Genomic DNA, 27,390 nt, shown 5'->3' on the forward strand with positions numbered 1-27,390 from the left:
TATCAATCTCCCAGGTAATTATTACATAAAAAGTTCAAAAAATGATGAAGTACTTCACAACGCCACCTTTTTAATAAAGTCACAAAGGTCATAGCCACGTGAGCTGGGAGGGAGCTTCGCTAATATAGAAATGGCGAATGAATTACAATCTTTCTATGTGCTATAAGCGCGATATACAAAATAGCTAATAATACAAATTTAGAAATTAGGAGCATAAGTGAAAAAAGGATACAAGACCAAAAGTCTAAGAAATGAGACATTTCTGTTGTTCCGAGATAATTGTAAAAAATGGAATGGAATGGAACGTCTACTTCTCCACTTGTAAAATGGAGGCCAACATCTGTAAAAGGCAAAAGCTAACCACAAATGAACTGTCAACCATGTCTTGGCAAAACACAAGAAGATCCTCAGAGGAAGAAAGACCCAAAATATTCTACAACCAAATATACTGGTCACCAATGAATTATGGCCACAAAACAGTTAACATTCAATATTCGTTTGAACTTTGAAGTATATTAACATGTCCAAAGCACAACCCAAACCAGAGTCTATGGTATTAAAGGAGGAAGATGTTGAGCCCAAAGAGGATGCAACAGCAGAGAAGGGAGATTTGTATTTCATATGAGACCCAAAGACTACAAATTAGACCCAATCATTTTTCCTTTATGATCATTATGCTTTGTACCAAAGTTGGCAATCTTAGTACCAGGTATCGCACCAGTACATCATCAGTTGGGTACCATACGATCATATGGTATGGCACGCACCCCATACCACGACAGCTCCGAATCCCTTTTTTCTCGCTTTTTATTATGGTACTTCCTGAAATTGGATGGTATGGATCGGTAAAGCACGATACAAATCTGGTTTTAGATGGTACCAGGCGGTTACACTTGGTTCGAACCGCAATGGACCGATTCAACTCATATGCCGAGTTGAAACTCTACCATACTGCTACCTTATTGGTATGGTACGGTACGGTCAGTACAGGCTGATATGGTAGAACTTTCCCTGTACCATAAGGACCAACACATTAACAAACCCAAAAATAGTGGGTTTTTCTTTAAATGTGCTTTGTACTATGATGATTATGCTTTGTACCATTATGCTCTATTTATATTATATTAGTAATTGATAGTTGCATTATAAAATATTTCTCTAAATAAGATTGAGTGGTCTATAATGACTTCATCTTTTTCTTTGCTTCATTCTCCCTTTGTCTTCATAGTACCAATGCGTACAGCCTCATAACTGACATACTATACCTACCAGCACCGAACTAATACTTAGTATAGAGGATGTACAGAGTGTTGATACACCGAAATGACCCTATACCAAGCACACTGACGTTGTGCCAACATAGTACCAGTAGGGGATCTGGTACAAAGATTGTAAACCTCGATACCAACTATAGTCTCAAAAAGTGTGAACATGAAGGGTATAGAAAATTAAAAAATGAGCATTGATGACAGAGAAGGGCATACAAGTTTTTGATGTGAAAACAAAAGGTTAAGAAATATCAATACCGCAAATTTGTGGGGAACAAGCTAATAAAGAAGAATAAATGCAGATGCATTATAAGTCATATAATTAGCAGCATCTAAATCAAGAATCAAAGCATGGCCAAGTATTCAAGAAGAAGCCAACAATAATGGGGTAAAAGCTCAAGTAACATTAGGCAGCACATGAGGTGAATGCAGGCAATGTGCTAGGGACACAAACAAAGAAGACGCACTTGAAATATTTTGCTTCATTCAATCACAACACCCACAAAACAAATGCTAAAAGAGCCTCATTGAAAGAACCAAGAAAACAATTACAGCATATGTAGTAAACATAAAGTGGTGAGGTGATTCAACAGAACAAGCCATAAACGCATCAACGAAAACGGTAATAGCTGACCGCCATTACTGTAGGTTTGAAATGTATTTTATGAATATGTGCAAACAGGAGATTCACAAGCCAAAAAGTAGCATATATTCCAGTTAGAGGTTCATGGGCCAAACAATAGCAACAGAAGAGTTCTATGTTGCTAACGGGATAAAGTGGTGCTCAGCATCACTGCTGCAGTAACCAACTATTAATAGAGTCAAACTAAGTCTCAGAAAGCAAGAAAGTGGCAGGACCATAGAAGCCACTACAAACTCTCATGACAGTGCAAGCAAGGAGATGGTAAGAAAATAACAAGGTGAGTTGCACAAAGTATTAGAGCTCTAGTTAAGGGTCTCAAAGGGAAGTATTTCAGGCCAGCAAGATGTAGTTTGGTCTTCTTGAGTCAATGCAATTCAAAATCAACTTGGAGGAGGAAAGAGCTGATTGACATATCCGAACATTTAAAAGTCAGTATTAGAACCCCAAAACAGTATAAAATATCTCAGTATTTTTTAAAAAAAAACACTGAAAAGCAATGACACGCATGAAATGGGTAGGGGGAGTTGGTAAATCAACAAGTAGGATATAAAAAGAAATTTGGCTAAAGAAGCCTAAGGTACTTAAAAGCTGACTCAAGTAGCTCAGGTTTGAGATAAATAGTACAGGCAAAACTAGAAAGAAGCAAAAAAAGAAGTAAAGGCAAAACTCCAACTCCTAAAACATATGCCCAATAAATTCAACACAAGCAAAAAATGATAAGAACATGGGAAAAATCCTTCAATGGTCATTTCGCTTATAAACAAGGAAACAGATATCATCCAGAGATAAAAGAGTTATATTGAACTCCTGACTTGAATTCGTCGCCTCACTGAAGTAGGACATAATCCAGAGGGTGAAATTTTGAGAGATAGATGCTTCAAAGAGCCCATAATGACTCAAGAACAGTTCATCTTTACTGCAAAGGAAAACAGGCAGAAGAATTGATTCTCGATATGATATGGGAATCCAAATCTATCACGGGACTTGCTTTAGTTCATGGTTCAGGAATCAGGACCATTAATCTTGTTACACGCCGGCAAATTCTATCAGATGTTGATGCTTATATCTTGCTGATAACCCGAGAGGATTTCAGTGATGCTCCAGCATCCAGTGATAACCCGAGAGAAATATAGATTCTCTAATATCTTGCTGATGTCCAGCAAAAATGCTAGTGGCATGAAAGAAAGGTTCAGGATAAGTTGCAACACCAAGTTACTAGAAAAGGTGAACGAGTGATTGGTAAAGGAACGAATCTTATCAGTCCAGGGATGATATTTTACATGAACACAATGGAAGACAAGGTAGTCACTGTAGTGGAAATTATACTTCACTATAATACAAAGGAAATGGGGAGGGCATATATAATGTTGTGCATCTCATTTACATAGATAATAGGGTAATTTACAGACTGTAAAAAAAATTGATTCAGAAAGAAATGGCCATCCAAAAGGAAAGATTGGAATCTAAGAGAGCAAATAAGAAAAGGAACTTTTGCTTATCTTTTCCAATTTTTAGATAAAAATCATAAGACAGTACATGTCATACAAAACTGAAATGAAAAGCAATCTAAAAACAGCAGGAGGACAATGGTAAAAAAGAAAAAAAAAAGTTGTTGCAATAATCTTTGAAACAAAAAGTGTGTTGTTCTTAAAAAATGACCTGATGAAATGTAGAGAAATCATTTTTTCCTAGAAAACTATGCAGTATAGAAAGCATATATAAGGTTCTGGGTTGTTTTGATATAATACCTGGTGCTGTGCCAATAAAGCAGATGCACCCAAGGCAGCTGTAACAGCTCCAACCATGATGCCCTTATTGTTTGAACTGTCTATCTCACGTGTTTCATTCTCACTATTTAATGAGCTATCTGTATCAGCATGTTGATCCCCAGTCCCAATGTGTCTTTCTTGATCAAAAATCTTTTGCCCCATATTTCCTGATTGATGGTTGGCTTTGCTTTGGGCATCACCATGCAGAGAAGCAACCTGAAAGTACTTTCTTAAAGATGCCAAGCTTGAACCAACAATTACACCAACTGGAAGAACTTTTCTCAAATGGTTGGCATCCTGGACTGCAGAATAAATGGCTTGTATTATGTGCTCTCCCTCAACTGCACTAAACTTCACCAAACTAGGATCATCACTTTCTAAAAATGAGTTCGAATAAATCTCATGGTCAGACACAACAGCTCTGGATACTGCATCACTGACTTGTTCCAGATCATAGACCAGACTACTCTCCATTTTCTTCAAGTCAGGCACACCTAATCTGCGAGCAACTTCAACCTTCAAAGTTTCCAGCAAAGCCTTCCTAATTAAGCTAATCAACTCCTCTTTTTTAGCATCAGCTTGTTTGATAGAATCATCTATTTCATTAAACTCTTCGGACTGTTGCTTTTCAAACCTTGACAATTCAGTATCTAATATTATGTAGGATGGTTCGACCACTTTCTCCACATCACCTTGTTCTGATGAGGAATAGATAATATGACTAATTCCATTGATGCTCTGGTTTTCTCCACTTGCACCTACAGTATTGTTAGTATTTCCTTCTTGATCTAGCATTTTCCACCGACCTTCTTGTGGGTCAAGAAATAGATCAGTTGTTGAATTTAGATCTGATGATTTCATTATTGGTGACTGTGCAGAAAGATATCTATGGAGATATGTTGAATATGGTGGGCCCCAATAAGAGTTCATAACTACATTTAATGGAAACTTTTGGACCCAACCAACCATATTAAGGTCCTTGCTATCTACATAATTGCCTCCTGAATTACATTCTTGAGACTGACTTATACTGTTCTCTCCAGGCAATGCAAATAGCTTATCCTCGCCCCACTTATCTTCAAGTAAATTGTTCTCGAGTTGATTACATGGTTGACTTACATTTGATACTTCACCTGGTCTATTGTCACTGTCCTCTATGCTATCAGACTGGGTTCCATTGATGGGAGGGAAGTCATGTGATGCAATTCGAGATTCCTGATCCTCAATTTTATTTACTTCATCACCAATCTGGGATTCTTGATCCTCAATTTTATCTATTTCATCGTCATTCCTCTGGTTGCTCGTTTTCTCTAATTGATCGATCATATTTTCTATAACTCCAAAAACACTATTAACAGCCATTTGTGTAGAGTCATCAAACCCAGTTAAGGCTTCTAATGCCTGAGTGACATTTATTGAGGAAGACTTAGAAGACGGATGTGACAACGGTTCTTCTGATTTAGTGGAAGAGCTTTGTATATTTTGATCTACCATATCCTGAGTATCTTCATTCTTTGCAATTTCATTCCCTGCTTTTTCTGTCACCTGCTGCTCAGAAGCGGATGAGCCACCTGAAGATGCTTCTTCGGTGTTGGTAGATGAAATTGGCTTATTTTGATTTACTGCAGGATCCACTTTTTTTGCTTCATTGTTATGGGCATCATTTGCATCGTTTGCAGCCACTTGATCATATGCAGAGTGCTTCTCAGCTATTTCATGGCTTTGATTGATCTTCTGCTGCTCGCCCATAGTCTCATCTATCCTAGCAATTCCTTTCTCAAATTTGTTAGGCTGGTTTAACTTACCTGCTACTTCTGACCCAGCTTCAATATGTCCAGAAGCTTGGGCAGACTTTTCCTGAGAAGACTCAATGCTCTCCTGAGTGTTGTCAGTTCCTGAAGCCGAATCATCTTCTGTTCTTTCCTCACTGTCGGTACCCCTTTTACTCTGCCCCGATGAGTGAATCTCATTGTGCCCAATTTCACTGATTGAAACTCCCCCGAACTTACCTTGGATCCTTGATTTCAGCTCTGATGTTAAATTAGGAAGCCATCCAATCTTTTTGAGCCCATCAATATTTAAGTTCGTACCCTGAGTTTGCAGAATCTCAGTAACAGCAGATGCAAGCTTTCCACGTACATCTTCAGGCACAGCTCCTTCCAGAGCTTTCATAAGTGTTTCTCCTTGCTCCATGGCAGTAAGAACCTGGAGGAAAAAACAAAAATAATTAAAAAATGCTAGCCAGCACCAAAATTAGCAGAGACAGACATTGTAGAATATAAAAATCTGGTCTACAGAAAGGCAGTAAAATAGCATGGTCGCCCAAAATTTCTCAGGCAACACTAAACAATGCAGTAATAACACCACCATTCTTCTCATAATCACAAAACATGGTAGTACAAATCTTTGGCTTTACTCTCATGAATTGAGAACGACTATTTACTTATGCACCTACATAATGAATAAAGCATGCTTCCTCAGCTCCAGTGAACACAAATGATAAGTATCAACTCCTAGAACAATTAAAAGAATCTAACGCATGGTCTGCCGTACTGATCGATACCGGTTGGTATGGGCCGGTACGTACCGATACCGGACGGAACCGGTACGGTACAGCTATATTTTTCGGTTTCGACTATTAGCAATCCGTACCGGTCGGTACCGGCCAGTACCAATCCGTACCGGTCGGTACCGGCCAGTACCAATCCGTACCGAACCGGTACGGACCGTACCGAACCGGCTTGTACCGACCTCAAATTTTTTTTGACTTTTGGCCCGAACCAGCCGAACCGGTACAGTACCGGTTCGGTTCAGTATGGTACCAGTACCGTACCGGTACCGGTGCCCACCGGTATGTCAATATGGTCGGTACAATGGACCTTAGAGGCTTAGATATACTGAGATGACATATATTGCAAGATTCAACATGCCCTTTTCACATTTTGCACAACTGGGCATAAAATATTCAATTCAATACGAAAGTCATTGTCTTCCAAATAAAAGGGGCATAATAACATTTAAGGTCTATTTGGATATTCCTACATGATTAGGCCGAAAATCCTAAAGGAATCGGTGCTGTTGGCCCATCTAGCTTGCATTTTCTAAAAGCCTATGTAAACCTAGCTCAGATCCTAGGCTTTGGGCAGCAGGAAGGAAAAAAAGACCTATGGAGGTCTTTTTTTTCTTCCCACAGGATTTGGGCAGAATGGTGTTTAGTTGATAGAGGACCTGTCCTCTTCGCTTCCCAATCCACGAATCCTACAGGATTTTCAGCCCAATCCTGTAAGAATAACCAAACAGGACTTTAGTTTCAAACTATTTCCTTGGTGCAAGTTGTTTTCTTCCTTCCTTTGCATAAGTAAATCTATAAGTGGACATTCAGCATATTTCTCAATCTAACTAAATTTTAGAATCATGAATTTGCAAACAATTAGATTATTATTCTGAAACGACAGTGCATGATGATTATGCTCATGTCAGAAAGAGACACTGCAATTATAGCCATACCTTTTTCTTTTGTTCATCATCTAGTGTACCAGACATAGTAACATCAAGCATATTCATGATGGCAGCAGCAGTTTGTAATACTTGGCTATTTTCACTATCCATAAGACCATCTCCTTGTTTGTCCAAACTGGCATTAACCGCACCATTGGGCTGCAACGCTTCAACATTTTTGTCCATACCTGTTCCTGCATCATCATTTTTCAGGATTCCATGCAACTCATTTCTTGATTTCGAGTGACTGTCACTCTTACGGCCTAAAAACAAAGGGGATGGATCACAGCTCTCATGGAAACTATTTCCATCTGAAATACTTCTCTTTGATGCTATGCCATCAACAAATGCTAAGCCTTTTGAAGGATTGATGGTAATATCGACATCTTTTAGAAGAGGATGGCGACCTTTCAAAAGTGCAAGTTCCACTGCTGAAAGCCACTGCACGAGTAACAAGCATAAACATAAGATATTACTAGAATTTTATGCTACAAGTTTCAGAAAGCATGTATGATGTAATCAGGAAACCAGGTATGACAAGGTGAAAGCAGGCAATCATGGTAAGTAACATCACTTGTTCTCAAAATGGGGGATGTAATCTGTGGCAATTTTGAAGTAAGTGACAGCTGCCATTCCATGATAGCTTCCTATAACTGGACATATCAATTGTATTTCCAGCTGAAATTTTATTGAATTTATCAGCACCCTTTGTTTGCGGTTGGCTCGGACGGGAAGAAAGGACCAAGCGAGTAATAGCTAAATAAATAAATCAATCGGTAAACTTTTCATCCTCTCGATTCATTATTACAGAATAAGAGAAGGTCGATTTGGTGGATGATGAGAAAGAAGCAACTACTGCATGGGTAGATTTACATTGTTAAGGACATTTACGAAAAATGACAAGTTTATAAACTTTATAAAGAGAGAACACAGAGATCTCCATGATAGCAGGCCTCCATAGAGTTAGCCTTAACCTTCTGCCTTTTTACACTTTGAGACACCCAAGGAATGATCTGGTCTTAATTTTAGATCAACAAGAGTGCCAAATTGCCATCCTACAAATGGAGGGATTCATTGGTATATATTTTGTATGATTGGAAAAGGGATAATGAAGTAAAGAAAATTATGAAATCATTATAGACCACTTAGCCTTATTTAGAGAAATTTTATAAGGCCATCATCAATCAATAGTATGATATGAACTGGAATGACGGAGATCAACAAGCACAAAGTGATAATAATAGAGAGGACAAGATGCATGTTTAGTAAAACTAGGAGGCTGATAACTGAATCAAGTACAACAGAAGAAGGTTATGAATGAACCCACTGGCCAATAAGGAGCTGAAAGTATTTGACGTACTTTAAATATGTACCCATAGTTATAGATGTCTCAAGTGAAGAAGGGGCCGTAAGTACAGGTCTGAAAGACTGGAAGCAGTACTACTGTTTTCTGATTTTATTGGCTGCATTCACACCCATTGTGTGTGAGCTGCCGTTGTACCAAAACAAAAAAGAAGAAAAGACTGGAAGCAGTTGGGAATGACTACAAAGTCTTGAATGGAAGTAGTGAGGAATGATAGGAAGAAGCATACCATTTTAGAAAAAATAGCCTTGAATTGAAATCAAGGAAGAACTAAGGACAGTATAGTTGATCCCAATTAACAAGTTTGCTATGCTTCTAATGTTTAGCTGCTTAGAACTTTCATGCTTCATGAAGAACCACCTTAATCAACAAAGACCTTCCACGTAATTAAGCAATTTGAGATGATAAAACACCAACAAAGCAAATAGGAAACTAACATCTTGCAAACAATTTTTTTGGGAGTAAAGAGGACGAATTTTTAAGACAACTTGAAATAAAAAACTGGCTAGAAAGCACTTGCATTTGGAAAAATTGGTCAAAGTTTAATACTTGTAACCTGCTACTCAGAGTCTCAAACACAGATTCTCCATGAATCTCTGAAATCATACTTGCAGAACATACAGTCATTTGACAATGAACAAGATGCAGCTGATATTGCAGAGCAGATCTGGAGACTAGATTGAATAAAGCTGACTCTTGATGAAGAGAACTAATATAATAATCAACACTCTTCATTTTTCTCAGTGTCTTCAAAGGATTCTCCTTTTCGTGTATATGTAATATCATATAAACACCTATGCATATAATTTCCATTTTTTCAGAGTGCAAAGCCTTCTCCAACATGAAGAAACCAGGGCATGCGGATTCCAAATTTGAAACATAAAAAATGAACATAATCATTTACCTCAATGGCTAGATTTTGGCACCAAAGAATAGCAGATCTCCCAGTTGTGACAATAGTGGAAGGCAAACAAGAACAAAGAAGAAGGCTTGTAAATGGATTTTCTGCTATTGAACTGCGTGGAACAGAGAAAAGTGGTACAGTCCCATCATCAGTCTGCACAGTAGCAAATTCAATAATTATAAAAAGAAAAAAAGAAATCTGGGCAATACGATATACACATCTTAATTCTTCAGAATTAAGATAAATAACTGATTCAATTATATGAATAACTAATATATGAAAATACACATAATAGAATCAGAAATTTAAACCAATTTTGAGATGAAAAGATGCCCATCATTGTAACAGCCTTACTTTGGAGTTTGGAGAAGCTGAAAATTAACCCGAAGAGAGAGAGAGGAGAGAGAGAGGAGAGAGAGAGAGCCGCTTTGGTAGACGTGCGGTCTCTCGGGAATTTCCTCAAACGGTTGTGGGTGACTCAATGGCTGCTGCTAGTGCTCATGAGAGGGGGACTAGGAAGGAAGGAAGATCCGTTGGGCTGGGGCATCATCCTCTCCGGGCGGAGGCGAAGGTTGCGTCTTGGGCGGGGGTAGCTAGGGGCCCGACGAATCAGGGGAGATGGACTCGTCACCGGATCTCGGAGCAGGAGCGGGGAGCGTTACAGAGCCGCTTCACGGAGGTCCTGGAGGTCCCGGAGGAGACTTTGGAGAGGACTAGGAAGGAGTGGCGGAGCACCTCGGTGTTCATGCAGAGCTTGGGGCGGAAGGTGCCGGCGGAGTGGGTTGGACGGGAGCTGCGACGGATGGGGAACTTGGACTACGCTGTTGAAGTTGTATCCATGGCGGATGAGGTATTGGTGGCGCGCTTTGCTTGCGAGAAGGATCGGGAGGATATGTTGATGAGAGGACCGTGCTTAGTGGCCGGTCAGCTCTTCACAATGGAGCGCTGGAGGCCGAGCTACATCACCGGCAATGGAGGTGCGGGACGGGTGGTAGCGTGGCTGCGCCTCCCTCGTTTGCCTTTGGACTTCTGGGCAAAGGAGACTCTACTCCAAATAGCCGCGACGGCCGGAAAACCTCTGGCGTTGGATGCGGCCACTGATCAAGGGAGGAAGAGGGGCTTTGCAAGGGTTAAAGTGGAGATCGATATCAATGTTCCTCTGAAACCGGGAATTTTTATGAAGGGAGCTAAGGAGGGACTTGAACGGAAGGTCTGGCAGGAGTTCGTGTTTGAAAACTTACCGGAATATTGCTATAGATGTGGTCGCATTGGTCATGGGGAGGCGATCTGTATGTTCGCTTCGCCGGTGACGTCCGAAGTGGAGGTGGGAGAGGGCTGTAGTGCCCGGAATCCAGACAAAGGGAAGGCACCAAAGGAATCGGTGGAGCCTCTGATCTACGGACCTTGGCTCTCCATGAACTGGACTAATGGCTCCGAGGCTCCCGGGGGGGGGAGTGGGAAGATGAAACCGACCGGGACGAGCACCAGCACAGGCTCGGCGCCGGCGGCTGCTTCCGTGGAACCTGGCGATGGAGAGGCAGGGTCGCGGTTGTCAGTGTCCCCAATGGACCTGGAAGGTTGGCAAAAGCCAACCAAGGTTGCTAGGCGGAAGTCGCCGGAGAAGACGGTCGTGGGTGGCTCGACCGTGGAGGTGGACGGTGGGATGAGTCAACCAGCCGAGCAGCCCGAGTCAAATAGTGAATCGGTGAGGGGGCTCGGAGGGGGGAATCGGTTCTCCGCGCTGGGCCAGGGGGATCTGGGTTCGACTGGGCCGGGCCTAAGTCCTCTAAAAAGGGCCCGTAGTCCACCCAAGTCTCATCGGGCCCCGCCAGCGTTTGGGCCGAATAAGGGAGCCGGGCCATCGACTGCCAACGGCCCGCCTGCGACACCGAAGTCGGGTCTCCCTCCCCGGGGAGATGGGTTCCGGCTGGTCGGAGGTGCCCGCAGACGCAGCAAAAGCTCGCCGCCGCCCCTTGCGACGGCGGACACGTCCATGCTGGAGCAGGAGGAGGTTGGAGGTGGCCGGCAGCTCGGGGCAGTTTCCACATCTCGGCGGGGGCTGGCAAGAGCAGCGTCGGTCGCGGCGGAGCTGTTGGCGACGGTGATGGGCGAGCCGGCGGCAGGCGGAGCTGGGCCGATGGCGTCGGCGGAAGCAAAGGTAATCGGCGAACAGAAGGAGGTGAGCCGAGCCGATGAGGGAAGTACCACCATCACGGTGTGCTCAGGGGAAGAAGATGGTGACAAGGCGTGCCGGTTGGCACGCCAAAACAGTAATCCATCCTGTGTTGGGGGCGTTCTCTCATCGAATTCACTTCTAATGGGGAGCGTGGCTGATGGCCCAGGTCGTGATGAGACTGTGCTCTGTGGTGATGGCCATGAGGAGGGTTCCCAGCTTAATCAAGCAGTGAATTCAGAGGAGCCAGTGTGCCATTTGGCACAGTCACAGAGTGGGTCACACAAGGAGGCTTTACAACGGCTCTTGGCTTCGGCTAAGGGGGCGAAGCACAGTGGGTTGGAGAAGGGAGGAGAATTGGGGTGCGGTGAGGAACCGGAACTGGTAGCAAGTAGTGAGAGCGGCCCGAAGGTTGCGGGTTGTGCCGACGCCCCAGGTGCATCATGAGAGCCCTCCTTTGGAACTGCCGGGGTGCAGGGAAGCCTTCCTTTGCCCCGGCTTTTCGTAGGTTGGTGCACTTGCACAAACCTGAGATATGTGTCTTGTTTGAGACCCGGCTATCCGGGCGGAGCCTTCAGAAGGCTAGAGCTGCAGTTCCGAGGTCTTGGGGATTCCATGCAGTGGAATCTCAAGGATTATCTGGTGGTATTATTGTGACTTGGGCACAAGGGGACTATGAACTTGATGTTTTCAATGTATGCAAACAAGAGGTTATCTTAGTGATATCGGAAGCTAATCGGAGCCCATGGGTACTAGCAGCGGTGTATGCCAGTACAGATTATAGAGAGCGAAGGCGGTTGTGGGCGGAGGCGACTCAGCTCATAAATCAGGGATATCCTATGATAGTGGCAGGTGATTTCAATTGTATTGTTGATCCTCAAGAGAAGAGGGGGGGTAGGGCCTTTACTTATAAAAGAGAAATCAGGGAGTTCCAGGAATTCATTATGTCAAATGGACTGATAGATTTGGGGTTCTCCGGCCCACAATTCACTTGGTGCAACAATCAGCAGGGGCAGGCCCGGGTTTGGGAGAGATTGGACAGAGTCTTTGCCACACCCGGGTGGGTTCAGTGCTTCTCTGACTATCAGGTCCGTCATTTGCCGAGGATTGCATCCGATCACTGTCCCTTACTGGTTAGTACTGATGCAGTTGTCTCTTTTCGCTCCCCCTTTAGATTTGAGAAATTTTGGACATGTTATCCACGGTCTTGGGAGATTGTCAGGCCGGCATGGGGCGCACCGGTGAGAGGTGATGCTATGTATCGCGTGTCTCGCCTATTGGAGCTGACGAAGAGAAGGTTGAGGAGGTGGAACCGTGAGGAGGTAGGGAATATTTTCAGGAGGGTTGAGGAGGCTGAGGAGGCCATTGCCAAGCTACAGGCTCAGGAGGCCGGGGAGGGAGGTTTGGCAGAGGAGGAGTTGGGGGAGCTTAGGTCTCTTCTAGCCCTTCATGACTCCCTTTTGAGACAGCAGGAGATCTTGTGGAGACAGAAATCGAGGGTACAGTGGATCCAGGAGGGGGACCGGAATACTAGATTTTTCCACCAGGCGGCAGTGATTAGGAGGCATCGGAACAGGATCAGGGCGATCAGGGATGAGGATGGGCAGCTAGTGGAGGACCCAGATATGATTCGTAGGGTGTTGGAGGGTTTTTTCAGAGCCAGATGGTCTGAGCAGACGGGCCCCGCGGCTTCAGAGGGCCTTGTGCCACCACTGATACGGGTGACGGAGGAGGATACAGCAGCACTGATTAGGCCGGTATCGGCGAGGGAGATTCAGGAGGTGATGTGGTCCCTTGAGGGGGACAAGGCACCCGGCCCGGACGGCTTTCCACCATTTTTCTTTCGGAGGTACTGGATGATTGTGGGACAGACTGTGACAGCGGCCATATAGCAGTATTTCAGTACAGCCGTGATGTCTACAGATTGGCAGAGGACCCTAGTCACCCTCATACCGAAGCGACAGGACGCTGCTGAGCCGAGTCACTTTCGTCCGATCAGTCTGTGTACTACCTTGTACAAGGTGACGGCGAAGCTACTAGCTCTGAGATTGAGAGATATTCTACCGAGACTGATTAGCCCGGAGCAGGGGGCTTTTGTGGGAGGGCGGAGTATTACAGACAATGTCCTTATTGCTCAGGAATTTATGTTTGATCTTGGTAGGGCCTCAAGTAGGAGGAGTTTGATGGGGATCAAGCTTGATATGGAGAGAGCATATGATATGATGAGATGGGATTTTGTGCAGCAGTCCTTGCAGGGATTTGGTTTTCCTGAGGCATGGATCAGATGGGTTATGGGGTGCATCAGAGCCCCCTCTTTTGCTATCTTGGTAAATGGTTCGCCTTCACGGTATTTTGAGTCTTCTGGGGGATTGCGTCAGGGGTGCCCCCTCTCTCCATTGTTGTTTATTATATGCGCAGATGCACTTTCCCGGGCCCTTCGGCATGCAGTGAGTACCCAGGAGATGGAGGTTTATAGGCCGGTGGCGGAGGCCACACCGATTTCGCACCTGCTCTTTGCCGATGATTGCCTCTTGTTAGCTCGGGCGACTAGGCAGGCTGCACTGATTATTTGGAGGATTTTCCGAGATTACTGTTCTATGTCTGGTCAACGGGTTAATTTATCTAAGTCAGCAATCATCTTCAGCCCGAAGACCAAACTGAGTGTGAAGACCTCCATTGTGGAGATTCTGGGAGTGGGTGAGCAGGTGGGCACGATGAGGTATTTGGGAGTACCGATCTCCGGTCAGCGCCTACGCAGCGGCGAGTGCACTTCCCTCGAGCTCAGTATCAAACACAGATTGGAGGGCTGGCAGATACACTCACTATCCATGATGGGCAGGATTACTCTGGTACGGTCAGTTCTTTCCTCTATCCCGGTCTACCTGCTATCTAACTCCCTTATTCCAGTAGCGACAGTGAGGAAAATTGAGCAGATCTATAGGAACTTTATTTGGGGGAGGAACAGTGGAAGGGGGGGTATCCCTCTTATGGCATGGGAGGTTGTATGTCAGCCAACGAGATATGGTGGTTTGGGGGTGCAGTCCTTAGTGGCGAGACGGGAGGTCCTAGCGGCACGGCATGCTGCTAGATTTGTGCTGGAGCCCAGTGGCATGTGGTCTTCACTGATGAGGGCCAAGTATGGCGTCCTAGCGCCTGGGACCCATGCTGGGCGTCGCCATTCACCGGTTTGGAGAGAGATTTGTGCTAGGGCAGGGTTGGTGCTTCCCGCGATTAGATGGGCCATTGGAGATGGACGGTCCATTGATGTGTTGGAGGATTGCTGGGTGACGGAGCAGCCTATTAGCAGATTACCAGTTATGGTGGATACGTCGAGGTTAGCCGGTCTCAGGGTCAGAGATCTGATGGAGCCAGGGGGTGATTGCTGGAGGATGGAGTTGATCAGAGAGACTTTTGGGGAGCAGTTGGCAGAGATGATCCTGGCCCTACATATCCCTGCCCGAGAGGAGTTGGACAGACTAGTATGGATGCCGTCGGGGCGATCTCAGGTGAGGGCCAGGGATATTCACTCTTTTCTGAGCCGAGAGCCAGCCCGGCAGATAGAGGGAGGATGGATCTGGAGGATGCGGGTTCATCCGCGGGTGGCGCTCTTCATCTGGAAGGTGGCATGGGGCTGCCTACCGACCAGGAGCTTGCTAGTGAGGCGGGGCATGAGGATTACTCAGTGTTGTGAGGAGTGCACGGAGACCGAGGAGACGATTGATCACGCTCTTTTGCAGTGTCCCAGAGCTAGGGAGATTTGGCGTCTATCACCATCCGTTTTACCCCACTCAGTCGAGTCGACACAGGACCTGATTCATTGGCTGAGGGTTTCCATGAGGAGGCCTAGCACTGTTGAGGCCGGCATCTGCTGGGTATATCTGGTTTATTCTATTTGGTTGGACAGGAATGCTGGCATCTTTGAGGGTAGGCGATTACCCCCACGGAGGGTGGTGGACAGAGCCATGCTTTATGCCAGGGAGATTACTACAGCTGCCATTAGCTTCACTTCTGAGATAGCCAGGGACATCTGGGGTACTTTTTCAGCTGTCACAGCGCCCAGGTTTGCCCTAGTTTCTTGGGTACCCCCACCCCTTGGTTATCTAAAAGTGAATTTTGATGGTAGTATGTCGGTGGACGGGGTGTCGGGAGGAGCTGGCTTTGTCATTAGAGACTATCTGGGTAGGCTCATTGCTGCTGGTGGGTGCCGTACGCCGGGATTCACCGTAGTTGGGGCAGAGTTGCGGGCAGCCTGGGAGGGCATAGCATATGCGAGGCGGGTACTTCATGCTGAGCATATATGTCTTGAGGGGGATTCCTCTGTGGTGATCGACTGGATACGAGGAGTGGATAGATATGGTGATGGTCATCCCCTCATTCGTGAGACTCGGCGATTGACTCAGGAGATGAGCGATTTTCAGGCATCACATGTCTTTCGGGAGGCGAACAGTGTGGCAGACTGGGTTGCCTCTTTTGTTGCCCGGCACTCTGGGGAGGTCATATGGGCATCTGTAGGAGATATTCCTCCCACCCTTTACCCTTTGCTTTCTTTTGATTTGGCTGGATGTACTCAAGTTAGAGTTATATGAAATGCCGTTTCTACCAAAAAAAAAAAAAAAAAAAAAAAAGAAGCTGAAAATTACATTGTGGCATAAATAATCTCGGTATGCTATAATTAACTGTCAGTTTTACATCACAAATCATGACTTTCTTTTATTTCCATTAACAATATAGTTTAAGCATGTAAAAATGATGATCTGCTAAGGTATATATATAGCTGAAATCAAGCAAAGAGAGAACTGCATATCAACACACATGCCACCAATCATGATCTATACTATATATTAAAAATGACAGTTCAAACATCAGGGATATTCCTTCTTGATTCTGTCCGTCCTTTTTATACAAGAATATCCATCATATTTATCTTAAAAATATGTTAATTACGCCCACTAACTTTCTCTACTCTCTCTCCTCCTTTCCCAATCAAACTGGACACCTTTCATAAAACTCCCAAACAGAGCGTACTCTATTAGTCCCTCTAATTCAACTCGCAAATAGATCGGACTTTTAGATTCGAGTTCTAAGCTATCATTTGCTCTCTCTTATTTCTCCCCTCAAATGTGCAAATGTGCATTGCATGTGCCCTTGTTGATAATATCAATTGAATAGGCTGTTGAGATCAAGCTAAGAGGGCAGGAATAAACACATATGATCCCCATCCATCTAATGATCTTATCAAATGCAAGGACAAACTTGATCAAAATGTAAAGAGAGAGCTTTCACATCTATCTAGACGAGTGTAAGAGTTCTCATTTTAAGTCAGCTAATATTCTTTTTTTTTCTTCCAATTGACAGCAAACTAATGAAGACTAATGCAATCTTGTTACATAATTGATAACTAACATGAGTGCAAACTCTTATCACATCATAGAGATCCATGACAAAATCTATGCCCAGTTGTTTACACTACATTCAAATCGATTGTGATCTAAAGGCTTATACACCAAAAGTGCAGGCCAAATGAATACGGTGTAAACACAAAGGAGTAAAAGTTATCAGCCTATAATGAGGCCTTAGAGGGGCAGAGTCCAAGGATAGGTGGCCAGCAGCTACCACTACCCATATGTGGGAGGAGTGGGAAGTTACACCTATCTTACCACTACCCAGAACATAGTAGAAATGAGGTAGTTATACCCATCTTGCCACTACCAAAACAGGAGAGAAGTGGTGAGCTACTTAGAATATAGGAGTAGCGGGGGAAAGATAGCTACCATGCATGCCAACGGTGGTATGCGTCACGCAAACCAGTAAGAATAAGTATCCAAAATAAGTAGTGGCACCTATCTTACCAGTTAGGACGAGCCACTTATAAATATCAATTGTAATATGAACAGAAGACTTTTGACCCTACCAAAGAAATCAATTTACCCTTATCTTTAGATTATATTTACTTTATCTTTAAATTCCTTACTCTTAGTTTATCTGTAGGACTCTAATTTACCCCCAAGAGTGCAGTAGAATACTTTGATCGTAGCTCTGGCTACATCCTATCCTATCCTTCTTCTTTCACATGAACAATATGATAGTAGTAAAAATCCTTGAAAGTCAAGGCACCTGGACCTACACTACTTTCATCATCATCCTTTGATCATCCTATTTTCTACTAATTCAACACCAGTGGCACACTCACGCATCCACCACAACCTAGCCACCAGACTTGCCACCCCTATCCATCAACCAACGAGTTTCCAGGCATGTTTGTCTCCCTCAGACAATTGAAACGAGAGCCGACATCAACAAGTTTCTTTGGCATGCTCCATGGAACTTGTTGGTCAATATCGGTCTTTTGAACATACAGCCAGTTGTAAATTGTGACTAGCGATTACAATGGCCGATAGCTAGTCACTCGACCTGAGCCCAAACCAAACTCTTGGATTTGGGTCTAGAAAATGGGGCCACTAATTTATAGGGTTGGATTTGGGTTCCAAATTTAAACACAACATTATTGGATAGGGTTTTAATTTAGGATAATACATGCCACAAAAACCCACCAACATATGTATCTATAGGGTACATTTATAATACAAACAAGGTGTAAAACCTGTAAAGAAAACAATTTACGCCCAATGCAAGTTTCAATGAGCCGAGTTGCATTTTCTAAGGTCAATCCCAATCTAGGCCCAGGTCCATGTTGTATGGTACGGACTGAAACAACAATTAACAACAAGAACAAGGGAAAAAAAAAGCAAAATTGAATGAAAAAAATTGGACAAGACATCCCAAATGTCACGATGCAACCGTCTTGGTCTGTCCCAAACAAGATGGACCAAGACCTAGTCTAGAGAGACCTGGGGTCCCGATAATCTCTTAGAACCCGATCTCCATCAGGTCTAGTTTGGTCCCACTATGCCAGATTGGGTCCTTAATCCTACCATGTATAAAAAATCATATGTTTTGGAAATCTCTTCACCATGCATCAAGTCCTCCCAAAAGTACAATTCTAATGTCAGCCAAGAGTTGAGGGGAAAAATCTAGAAAGCGGAATCATTAACCATTGAACCATCTTCCTCCCCTATGTGATGCTTGCTATTTAATATTTCAGGTGCATTTAGAAACTTGGAAAAAACATGATTATGGACTGATACCCAATAATATTTGGGTCAACTATTGGGTATTGCTATAGGGTTGCAGACTGGGAATGGGTTTGGATTTGAGTCATCACATGTACGTTGGATTCGGGTGTGGATATGACCAAATTAGAGATGAATCCAAGTTGTTGCCAACATCTAATTGTAAGGGGAACAGTATTGAATATGTATATGGAGAAAAGTATTTGTCTCGTTTTCTCCAGATGCAAAGAAAAGACTGCATCCCGTGTAAACTTATAACCATAAAATTAAGCTAGACTGACTCAAGTGATCTAGTATGCAGCCAATACTAAGTTCTGCACCTAGCTGATCTAAAGATGACAAAATCCTTATGCAAGTAATGGCCTCAGCTTACTAGGTGGCTCTTTCAAGATTGTTCAATGAGAAAATGAATTAAGCCACAAAACCTAGCTAACAAATCAGCCAAGCACAAACAGGAGTTTATCATCAGCTCGCAATAATAAGAATAGACATGAACATGGCATGAGAATCAGCTCATTTGTATAGTTCATGAGCCACCTGAATATATGTAGCTGAGGTTGGCCCAAGCTTGAGCTAAACTTCTACACACCCTAGACATGACCAAGCCGAACTCAAAAAACCAAAAGCTCAGTTTAGCTTGTTAGCAGCCCTACAAAAACCAGAACCACCAGTCAACAGCATCAGGCCATACACAGATTTCACAGCATATCCACATTCATTTGGTTTCAGTATAATACAGCCACTCAGGAAGAGCCATAAGGTCTGATTAATCTTATCACCCTGTACTTAATCTATGAAAGATCACAATTGTCTGGCAAATAATTTGCTTATGAAAACACAGCACTCGAACCCATGATATCCAGTCACATGCATGCTAAACAACGCATCAGAGGCTTAAGAGTTCAAATACCCACAATAAAATATTACCATTAGGAAATGAGCTTGCAACACAACCTAAGCATATGCATGAGAATCTTAAATGTAAACAGCAAATTCTATCCCTTCCAATTGGATCCTGATCCATCCAGGATTATCTGAGGAAAGATCAGTAATTGTTCATGATGGCACACAGCTCATTTTAACTCTCCTTGAAATAAAAGCGAACAATGCTAGCCAGGAGAAGGATCTCCACTCAGCAAGCTGATGATTCATCTCATTCAATAATGTATGAGTTTAAGAAACATGCCTGTATAAATAGGACAGGGATTTTCAAGCTGCTGACAGCCTGCCTTGTACTGATCTTTGAATAGAAATCCTCAATGGCATGACACCCATAAGAAATCATTGATACGGCTTCATCAAAATCACGAATAGATGTGGCTGATAAAGCTTTTCCAACATCAAAACCTTTAGCTTTTCCTTGGAAGAGCTCCTGAAAATACGGAAGTATCACTTGTATGTGATTGATACCACATTAAAGGTGTTGTACAAATGAATATATTTTCATAAATGTGCTTCAATTACTTCTACTTCATGGAAAGAAATTCCTTTTCCAAATTATAAAAAGGATTTCCTTCATTAGAGTACAATTGACAACATAAATAAAGTCAGTATCTTTATATTTGAAGCAATTAGCAACCTTATTAGCTCGAAGAATATCTATCAATCCACTTGTGAGCTTTTGGTCCAAAGCAATATGATGAGGGAATGACCTTGTGGCTTCTGCTAAGTCAAAAGGATTGTCTATGCAAACAGCAGCTGTAAGAGGAGTTGTCTCTCCCACTTCAGCAAGATACTTTGTCAGCATATTTGCACCATAACCCCAGGCGACACCCATCAATGTTGTCCAGGGCCTTAATCTGTTAACGAATCTGATAGCTGTGCAGATATCATCGCTGTCAGCAGCTGTAAATAACCTACATAAAGCAAGTAGTAGAGAGGTCCTACAATTAGAAAAGCCTAACTCCTACAAACAAGATTATACAGTTAACAAAACAATCGGTTACTTAGCAAGTCGTGGTCACAAGACTGGATGGGGAATTTAACAATCTATGGAATCTGGTAAGTCAAAACACAAAAAACAGACATAAAAGGGGGTGAAGAAAAAGAAACACCATATTGACTACTATTTTACCAAGATATGTAAGTGTAATTGTACAGACAATATATCAGGGAAACGCTAGAAAAGAATTTCTGAAATTTAAGAATGTTCTGAAGCAACAAATGTCAGTGTTAAGTCCAGCACAATGTCTTCTTCATTTGTTAGAAAAGAGATTATGAAATTTTAAGAAAATTCCAAAGTAACAAAATATAGTACTAAGCTGAGAGCATGAAACTGTACAAGGACACCGTTCCAAGAATACCTAAATAGCCCCAAAGAAATGTTTCCTGATCCTAACAGGATTTTCAGCTTATCTATAACAACCCTAGGACTCTTTCAATAGAATTGAATTCAAAGGGCTTTTAAACAACCTAATATGCCATAACATGCAAAACTGCAGTTTACTAAATAGATATGCCTTCAAACTCCTATTAGGGCTCCCTAAAATTTGTCCTATGATAAGATCCAAAAGCACAATAATTTAAAAAATTATTTCAGTAGCTTTTCTCATACCAACAAGCTTGACAAATAAATGCAAGAAGAGAAAAGGTAGCCCACAAAGCCCATATTCTCTTTGCAGTGGGAAAAAAATACTACAGAGTTTTTTGACATCAAGATTTACTTAAATGTTAAATGGGGCTTTTTTATAACTGTCTAGCTAAGGAAGGCTGAACCACTCGATTTCAGTTCAGGCTGTACCAAATGAAACCAGTCACGAACCAAAACTATTCAGTCAATCAGGTCGGTCCATCCCCTTTAAAGCCTTCCAAGCCCTCCCAGCCATCCGAAGTCCTCTCTCTTCCAATCTCTTTCTTCCCTCCTCATTCTGCCATGATCAGAGCTTTGAAGTTCCATCACTCGCATCACTCGCTTGATCACTCTTGCTCGTTCCACTAGCTTGATCACTCATCCCGTTTGCTTGGTCGCTCATTGGGCTCCGCTTTGACGCCGATCAACGCTAATTGATGCCTAGATAAGCCCCTCCGCCTCTCTCCCTCTCTCTCCTCTCCACCCTCTCTCCCTCCCACCCTCCTTGTTCCTCCCCCTCTTTCTCTTCCTCCTTCTGCTTCTCGTACTCCCCCTCCCTCCTCCTGTTTCGGTGGGCTCCAACATAGTACAGTACAGATCCATACTATACTGAATCGATCACTAGCCAATACGACCTTTGATACCAGATCTAACCTTTTCCAACTATTTGGAATCAACTTTGTGAATCTTCATTCACCAAGTATTCTAATCATGGTTCATCGTACCGCCGTGTTACCGTACCAGCCTGAACAGGGTGGTATGGCAGGGTGGTACGGGGTGGTACGGGCATACCGTACCTAACCGGTTCGGTAACGGTACATGGTACGGAAGATGTACCAATACTCGGTATGCCGAAAAAATCTCATACCATATCGATATAGTACTAATGTGATACTAGTAGGAGGTCCGATATCGAAACAACGAACATTGATTCCAATGGTTGCTTTAACATTCTTCATTTGAGTTTTCCTCAGTTATGTTTTTTACTTTACTTTAAATTTAATTGCATTTCTAGTCAAATTAAATTTAATTGCAATAATAAGTAAATTTTCCACAATATCATCCATTGCAACTTATTAACACCCCAAATTGCCGGCACTTCATGGTTATTTAAACTATATATAATGTAAACATGTAGCACGAGGACCAGTGCAACTGAAATACAGCCTGAAATAAAGAAAGAAATTAAAGAAGAGATTGAGAAGCTATTGAAGGTTGGTTTCATAAAGACCATACAACACCCCATTTGGTTGACATAGTCCTTGTCAACAGGAATGGGCAAATCTGCTGCTGAGTTGATTTTTTAGACCTAACTTGGGGCATATGCCCTTTGGCCCAAATGAACATCTCGTCATCTTGGTTACTAATCCCACTTTTGAAATTGGTGGTATCAACATCTGGAAGACCACTAGGAGGCAATATTCCGCAAGCAGTCAAGATAGAAAAGCTCATACGAGTTTGAGATCGACAGCTACATAGTAACCATGGCCCTATTAAATGCAAAACAGTAAACCATCTGAATTTTCTTATTCTTTTAACAACTAGAACATTGCGATATCATCTCTAGCATATCCGCTCTTTTGTGAAAAATCTTCAGCATTTCTCAGAGAAGCTACAGATATCTTCTCAAACTCATTTATTTTAACTTCGAATATTTCAAGGACCAGAACAATGCTAAATTTCTCTGTTCAATTTCTGATAAAATAAAATGTTTTATCAGTGTTACCTACACTCTCAGATCCACTGCAAGGAATCCATGACAAATACATACCAGCAAGCCAGATATGTGTCATACTCTCCAACTTTTAGAGATATGTGGAAAGCTGGTCTTTCAAATAATGAGTCCAGCCCAGCATAATGGCATCAGAAATGAACTTTTATTGTTTCTAGAGCTTGGTTAAGGATGTATGCATAAATTACTTTGCGAAATGTCATGTTTCTTGTATTCTTGAGATAGATAGATTTGGCATTCGGATTAATTAAAACACATCAACAAAGAATAACTTTAAATTTTCTATTATACAATATTTAAAAGCATTGAAGATGCATAGTTTAGTTAGCATATTATTTTCCTATTCATCCCTATATCTCCTCTTTTCCTTTTGCCATCTCAGCCACTTGGATGCATGTCTAAATCCAACCCTCAGGTCTGTCTCCATGCAACGCTAGTATTTTATTGTTAATGAGCTTCCTTTTGAAACTTCTCTTGAATAAGGTATCATTGGATATCATGTTTCTCTGGTGAGAGAATGGCACATTGACCTTTTAAGGATCCACTATTATAAGTCGACAAATACCCAAACACATTTTGAGGTGCAACTCTGCTGACTGCAAGTAGATCAGCTTCTCTTCCTCCAGCAAGTAATACAACAGAAATCACAATACCTGACAGCAACAGCTTCACACAGCTGATAAGCAGCCAAACAACGACATATTATACTGTTTGACTCACATTTCATGGAGGAGCCAACAATAAACCTATTGCTTGCACACGTCTTTTTCTTTTGAGACAGCAAGAAAATATATGTTGAACCTCTGAGTAGGAAGCAATAAATGCAAAAAAAAAATATTTCGTTTTTCTTTCTTTTATTTTGAGGATAGAACAAATGAAGTTACTATAGCTGCCCAAATATTCTCAACCTTTGAAGACATTAGTCCTTTATTGGTGAAAAGTTCTATTTGCTTATGACTTCAGACTTCCATTGAGAAGGCAGATGGGTGATGCCCGTATGGTCTTCGATTATCATATAAAAGCATGTTCTAGTCTATATGACTTGGGTTGATTTTCCATAGCATTACCAAGCTTTCATATATTCTCTTCAATGTATATCTAATAGGAAAGTACAGGATTTCAGTGGTTTTCACTTCATATAATGGATATCATGCCTCAATTAAATCAAAAATTTAGCCAAATCGTTACCTTGCTGTGGTCAATGGGGAACTAGCGCATCCTCTGGGGTTCATAACAATGGGGAAATATCCATGCTTGAGGGCATCAATAACAAACATTCTCACATTTCTATCCATGCTTCCTTCGGTCATCCCCGGCACGATGACCATCGTCGTGTCCAGCCCATGCTCCCTCGTGATGTCCAAATTGTCCGGCCAGTCCAACGAGATCACTCCTCCATCCTCGGTCCCTACGCAGACCCTCTGGTACGAGACCTCCTCCTCCTCGGTCTTTCCATCTTTCCCCAACCTCGCCGCCGGGATCCTCCCCCGGCTAAGATTCACGTAATGCCGCTCCTCCCTCACCAGCCTATCGTTCACGCCCTCCAGCAGCTCGCCGCCGTCCTCGAACGACACCGAGGGACACCGGAGAAGGACGCACCGGTTGAACGGCGTCGGGCTCGTGAACAAAATCCAATCCCCAACAACGGAGTCGGCGACCCCGCCTCCGCCACCATGGCGGTGGCGGGAGGCGAGGTATAAGGCGGTGCCAGAGGCGAAGCCGAGGGCAGGGACGAGCAGGTCGAGGAAGGTGGGGGAGGGGAAGGCGGCGACGAGGTTGTGGAAGAGGTCCTCAAGCTCAGAATGCACCCGGAGCCTCGGCCGCCGTCGGCGGAGCCGAGGGCTCCAGCGGAGAAGGGGCGGGTTCTTGAGAGGGAGGAAAGGGGGTCGCAAATCGGGAGGTGTTGAGATCGATCGGAGGATCATGGGAAGAGAGGTTTGGATAGAGCTAGGGTTTCAAGAAAGCTCCAAGAAACCCGAGAGAGAGATAGGGTGGAGGATGGACGTGGGAGGCTGGGGAAAGAAGAGGGCAGGTCGAGAAGACGAAGGAAGAAATGTGTAAGCCTCGCGGGTGCCAGCGTTCGCAGGTACCTTTATTGGTGCCACGTGTACGGACGAGGTGAACCTAGGTCGCACGCGAGGCGATGCTCCGTCATCCACGATCGGATGGCGCTAAACGCCTCCAGGTGTGAATTGAGGCTCTGTGCGAGCGCAGGATAGCGCGAGGAAGCAGAAGTCGAAGCCAATGAGGCGGGCTAGGCGGCACGTGGAGGAGATGGTGTAAGCAGGCATAAATTAAAAAAATAACAAAAATGCTGCTGGCGTTGACGTGTCATTTTGTTTGACGATATTGCCCTTAACCATTTGTGATATGCTATCGATATCCCTAACAGTTTTCGTAACGGTAAATTGATTTGGAAGCCGGAGGCTGCTTGCCCGGGTCTTCACCCTTGATCTCTAGGTTGGACCACTCGGTCTCATTACTAAAGTTCCATGGCAGGTAATCTAAGTATATACCAGTGATATCATGAGAATAAATTAAGACTGCTTATCTAAAATTAAATGGATGAAGTTCTCTTGATGGGATGACGAAATAAATGTGTATGAAATGTTTACAGACATATATATTAGTAAAATAAAGCTAGATTTGGCAAGGTAAGAATAGGGCTTCATTTGGGGTTGAGTATAGTCATCGGTGGATTTGTTGCGTCAAAAATTGAAGGACCTAAATTTAAAATTCACTTTACTAAATTTTATCATGGTGGTTCTAAATTCTAGATTTCACAAATTTCTATAATGTAAATGCTCACATTTATCCAAGGTGATGTAGTGAAAAAAAGTTCCAATTTAACCTATGGGAGAGTCATGGCAGTTGAGTTGAATTTATTGAATCATTTGGTTGAGTTGAGTAGATTGGACCGCAAGGATAGCATATTTAGGTTAACAATAATCAAAGCGATAAAAATAATAATAATTACTATTTTTCATCACATATAGTAAAGAAGAGAATATTTACACATACACTCCTAGAAATAGGTGGTATTTCATATTTATCCTTCAAAAACTACTCTCTTCTATATATCCCTCGGTCCATCTTATTTTTGCAACGATAGAGCTAACTCTCACTAGATTTTTGGATAACAGTTTTGACAAACATCCATTTTAAATGTAAAATAATTCTATCACCATTTTGCATTAATATTTTTAAAATTTATGCTTAAATAACTCTTTACAATATATATATATATATATTTTTAAAGACAATAATGGAAAAAAAAAGTCTTAGAGTTCTTTTCCACTCATAGAGAGATACCATTGTAAAGATAGAATAAACTAATATATATATATATATATATATATATATATAGAGAGAGAGAGAGAGAGAGAGAGAGAGAGAGAGAGAGAGTAGAGCCTTTGCCAGTGACGCCAAATTCACAGCTTGATAATTTATTGGCAGCAATACTTTTTCAACTTTTAAAATAATTTATTTTATTATTTCAATCTTCTTTTTTCAAGTTTCTTTGAATAAAACAAAATTCTCCGTTTGCACCTTCCAATTTTGTATATTAATTATAAATCCTTTTACCGCACCAATCACACAAGTTTTGATCTTTAATAAGGTACAATTTATATTTAAAATAAAGTTTTTTTATGTATACCGGATTTAGGTCTTTTACTAGTTAGCCCTGGTAAAGTCCCCATACAGCGTATTTTTTTGAAACGAGGTCCTCGATAACGAGACATAAAGACTCTTCTAAATATATGAAATTGCATAAATACCCTCATCAAATTACTATTTGTATATATATATATATTTCTTCTTTTTTATATTTGTACACGTACCATCTAATGCCATTAAAAAATAATCGGCTTAAACTAAAATAACCGAAATACCCTTATGGGTGGATATGCAAAAAAAAAAAAGATATAAGGATATACACATAAATAGCAACTTTATAGGGTATTCATGCACTTTTTCATATTTAGAAGAGTATAGATTTAAACAATTTATTTAAAAAAATCAATTTTTGGCTGAAACTTGTTAAGTCTTTTATGATTCAGTTGATCGATAAGTCAAAAAAAAAGATTAAGCCATATTATCAATTTTTTTTTTAAGATCATGACTCGATCAAGTTGGAATATTACATAATTATTTTGGTAATACTATTCTCCCTTTAATTTTGATATAACTATCATTATTGAATCTATGACATCTATATATTCTTGATTATTTTTAAAAGATTAAAGCATTTCAAATTTAAATTAATTATAGTTGCTTAGACCAGTAAAATATTTTTTAGTGATTTGTAAATATTGAGTTGTTGTTTATTTTTAAGGCGAG

At 42.2% G+C, this 27,390-nt stretch overlaps 1 protein-coding gene across 3 annotated transcripts in view; it reads right to left on the reverse strand.

Annotated features, from left to right (window-relative positions):
- LOC103703320 (alpha/beta-Hydrolases superfamily protein) overlaps nucleotides 1-25,115 on the reverse strand; it is a 30,978-nt gene extending 5,863 nt beyond the window's left edge. The window contains exons 1-6 of one of the 3 annotated variants that reach the window (XR_005513870.3): nucleotides 24,238-25,100; nucleotides 20,328-20,604; nucleotides 19,935-20,120; nucleotides 9,446-9,598; nucleotides 7,188-7,619; nucleotides 3,660-5,885 (exon numbers count right to left, since the gene is read on the reverse strand). Coding sequence is in view for 2 of the 3 variants with exons in the window: in XM_039131538.3 (XP_038987466.3) it covers nucleotides 3,660-5,885; nucleotides 7,188-7,619; nucleotides 9,446-9,598; nucleotides 19,935-20,120; nucleotides 20,328-20,604; nucleotides 24,238-24,974 (4,011 nt within the window). In the remaining variant the exon portion in view is untranslated. Of the gene's footprint in view, nucleotides 1-3,659; nucleotides 5,886-7,187; nucleotides 7,620-9,445; nucleotides 9,599-19,934; nucleotides 20,121-20,327; nucleotides 20,605-24,237 lie in introns of all 3 variants that reach the window. The other 2 variants (XM_039131538.3, XM_039131539.3) reach the window with 2 other exon arrangements.
- Nucleotides 25,116-27,390: the final 2,275 nt, after the last annotated feature.

The sequence above is a fragment of the Phoenix dactylifera genome, chromosome 18 (assembly GCF_051530095.1).
Source record: "Phoenix dactylifera cultivar Ajwa chromosome 18, Ajwa_hap1_PhDact_Kaust_v1.1, whole genome shotgun sequence".
NCBI lineage: Eukaryota > Viridiplantae > Streptophyta > Magnoliopsida > Arecales > Arecaceae > Phoenix > Phoenix dactylifera.